This window comes from Vombatus ursinus, unplaced genomic scaffold (assembly GCF_900497805.2).
Source record: "Vombatus ursinus unplaced genomic scaffold, bare-nosed wombat genome assembly UNPS02014793.1, whole genome shotgun sequence".
Lineage (NCBI taxonomy): Eukaryota > Metazoa > Chordata > Mammalia > Diprotodontia > Vombatidae > Vombatus > Vombatus ursinus.
Genome location: NW_020954571.1, coordinates 11,975,062 through 11,976,505, shown reverse-complemented (window position 1 = coordinate 11,976,505; position 1,444 = coordinate 11,975,062). Strand labels below are relative to the sequence as shown.

The 1,444-nt window shown below is 49.9% G+C and overlaps 1 protein-coding gene across 1 annotated transcript in view; it reads right to left on the bottom strand.

The window, feature by feature from the left end:
* AK1 (adenylate kinase 1) overlaps positions 1-616 on the bottom strand; it is a 12,009-nt gene extending 11,393 nt beyond the window's left edge. Inside the window, exons 1-2 of the mRNA XM_027869658.1 lie at positions 398-616; positions 236-271 (exon numbers count right to left, since the gene is read on the bottom strand). Of these exons, the coding sequence (XP_027725459.1) occupies positions 236-271; positions 398-449 (88 nt within the window). The 5' untranslated portion in view covers positions 450-616. The remainder of the gene's footprint in view (positions 1-235; positions 272-397) is intronic.
* Between the last annotated feature and the right edge of the window lie 828 nt (positions 617-1,444).

Sequence of the window (1,444 nt, the reverse complement as noted above, 5' to 3'; positions counted from 1 at the left end):
GAAGGAAGGAAGGAAGGAAGGAAGGAAGGAAGGAAGGAAGGAAGGAAAGAGGGAAGGAAGAAACTCAGTTCTCTGGACTCTCAACCCAGTACAAGTCCATGAGACTGCCGTGTCCATCTCCCCACTTCACCCCCAAGCTCCTTGTGCACACATAGCCTTGGTGGGATTGTGAGGGAAGAGCCCAGCCTGTGTACAGACAGCCCCAGCCTCCCAATCCAACAGTCCTCCAACTCACCCACCACAAAGATGATCTTGCTATTCTTCAGTTTCTCTGTGGATGAGGAAAGGAAAAGAAGTCAGACAGAAGCACAGTGGGAAGGGCGAACGTCTTGGTGAGAGTGGGGGCAATAGCAAGGTGGTAGCCAGACCAACACCACAGAAAAGGGGCCGAGGATACCTTTTGCCGCGTTAACTACTTTGGTGCTTTCCTCAGAGAAGCAGCACCCCATGTCCTGATCTCGATTCCCAGCTCCTCAGCACTTCCCTTAAACTCACGGCCCTTTTCTCTGCCCATCCCTCTTCTCCCCAACCCCCACTAGGTTCTTATGCCAGGGCTTGGGCTCATTCCCCTCCCTGCCTCAGCCCCTCCAGTATTGCCCAGTTTGTGGGAAGGGTGAGGTAGAGGGAGATGTTGGCAGGCCACAACACATGTTCCCATAGAAACAGTTGCTGGGCAATAGAGGGGTGTGGTGAGGACCTCGGCCCTAGGCCCAGTCTAACTCTGTGGTCTCTGTGTTGAGGTGGGCAGGGACACAAGAATTAAAGCTACAGTCTTCAAGAAACAGAGGATCTAATGCCAACTGAGGTCCCTTCTCAGGCCACAGTGCCAAGGACTTCCTCTCAGCAGGTCAACTCTAAGTGTATAATCTAGCAGAACTGCAGGCAGTAGCATAGTGTCCAATAGCCCAGGTGTCGGGATGAGCTGACCACTAAGGGCACTTCCTAATTTTAACATTCTAGAATTTTAAGCCTGGGGGAGGGGCTGGGCATGCTGTCAGCAGAAATGCTTTTCTGACTTTCGGAGTCCTATCCTTTCCTGGGTGGCAGGAGGAATCGCACCACCTTTCTGGGACTACAGATCCTACCCAGAGATGCCAGAAGGGTAGGTCATGAGGACCACAGACTGGGGTTGCTGAATGTAATCAAGGAAGAAGAAAACCGATTTTTCTTGTAGGTAAAGTAATCTCCAGGACTCTGGAGGTTCTGTGTGAGCACAACAGAATGATTGCCTCATTCTTTCTGGACACTCAGCTTTTGCAGATGCAACGTAAGAACCCATTAACTCACATCCCTTATATTTGTTTGTACAACACGGGCATGAGGGTCAAGGTGCTTTCATATCCATTATCCTGACATCTTCACAATACTCCCTAAAATTCCTATTCTACATTTGGGGAAATTGAGGTAGTGAAGTATAGTGGAAAGAGTACTAGATTTACATTCA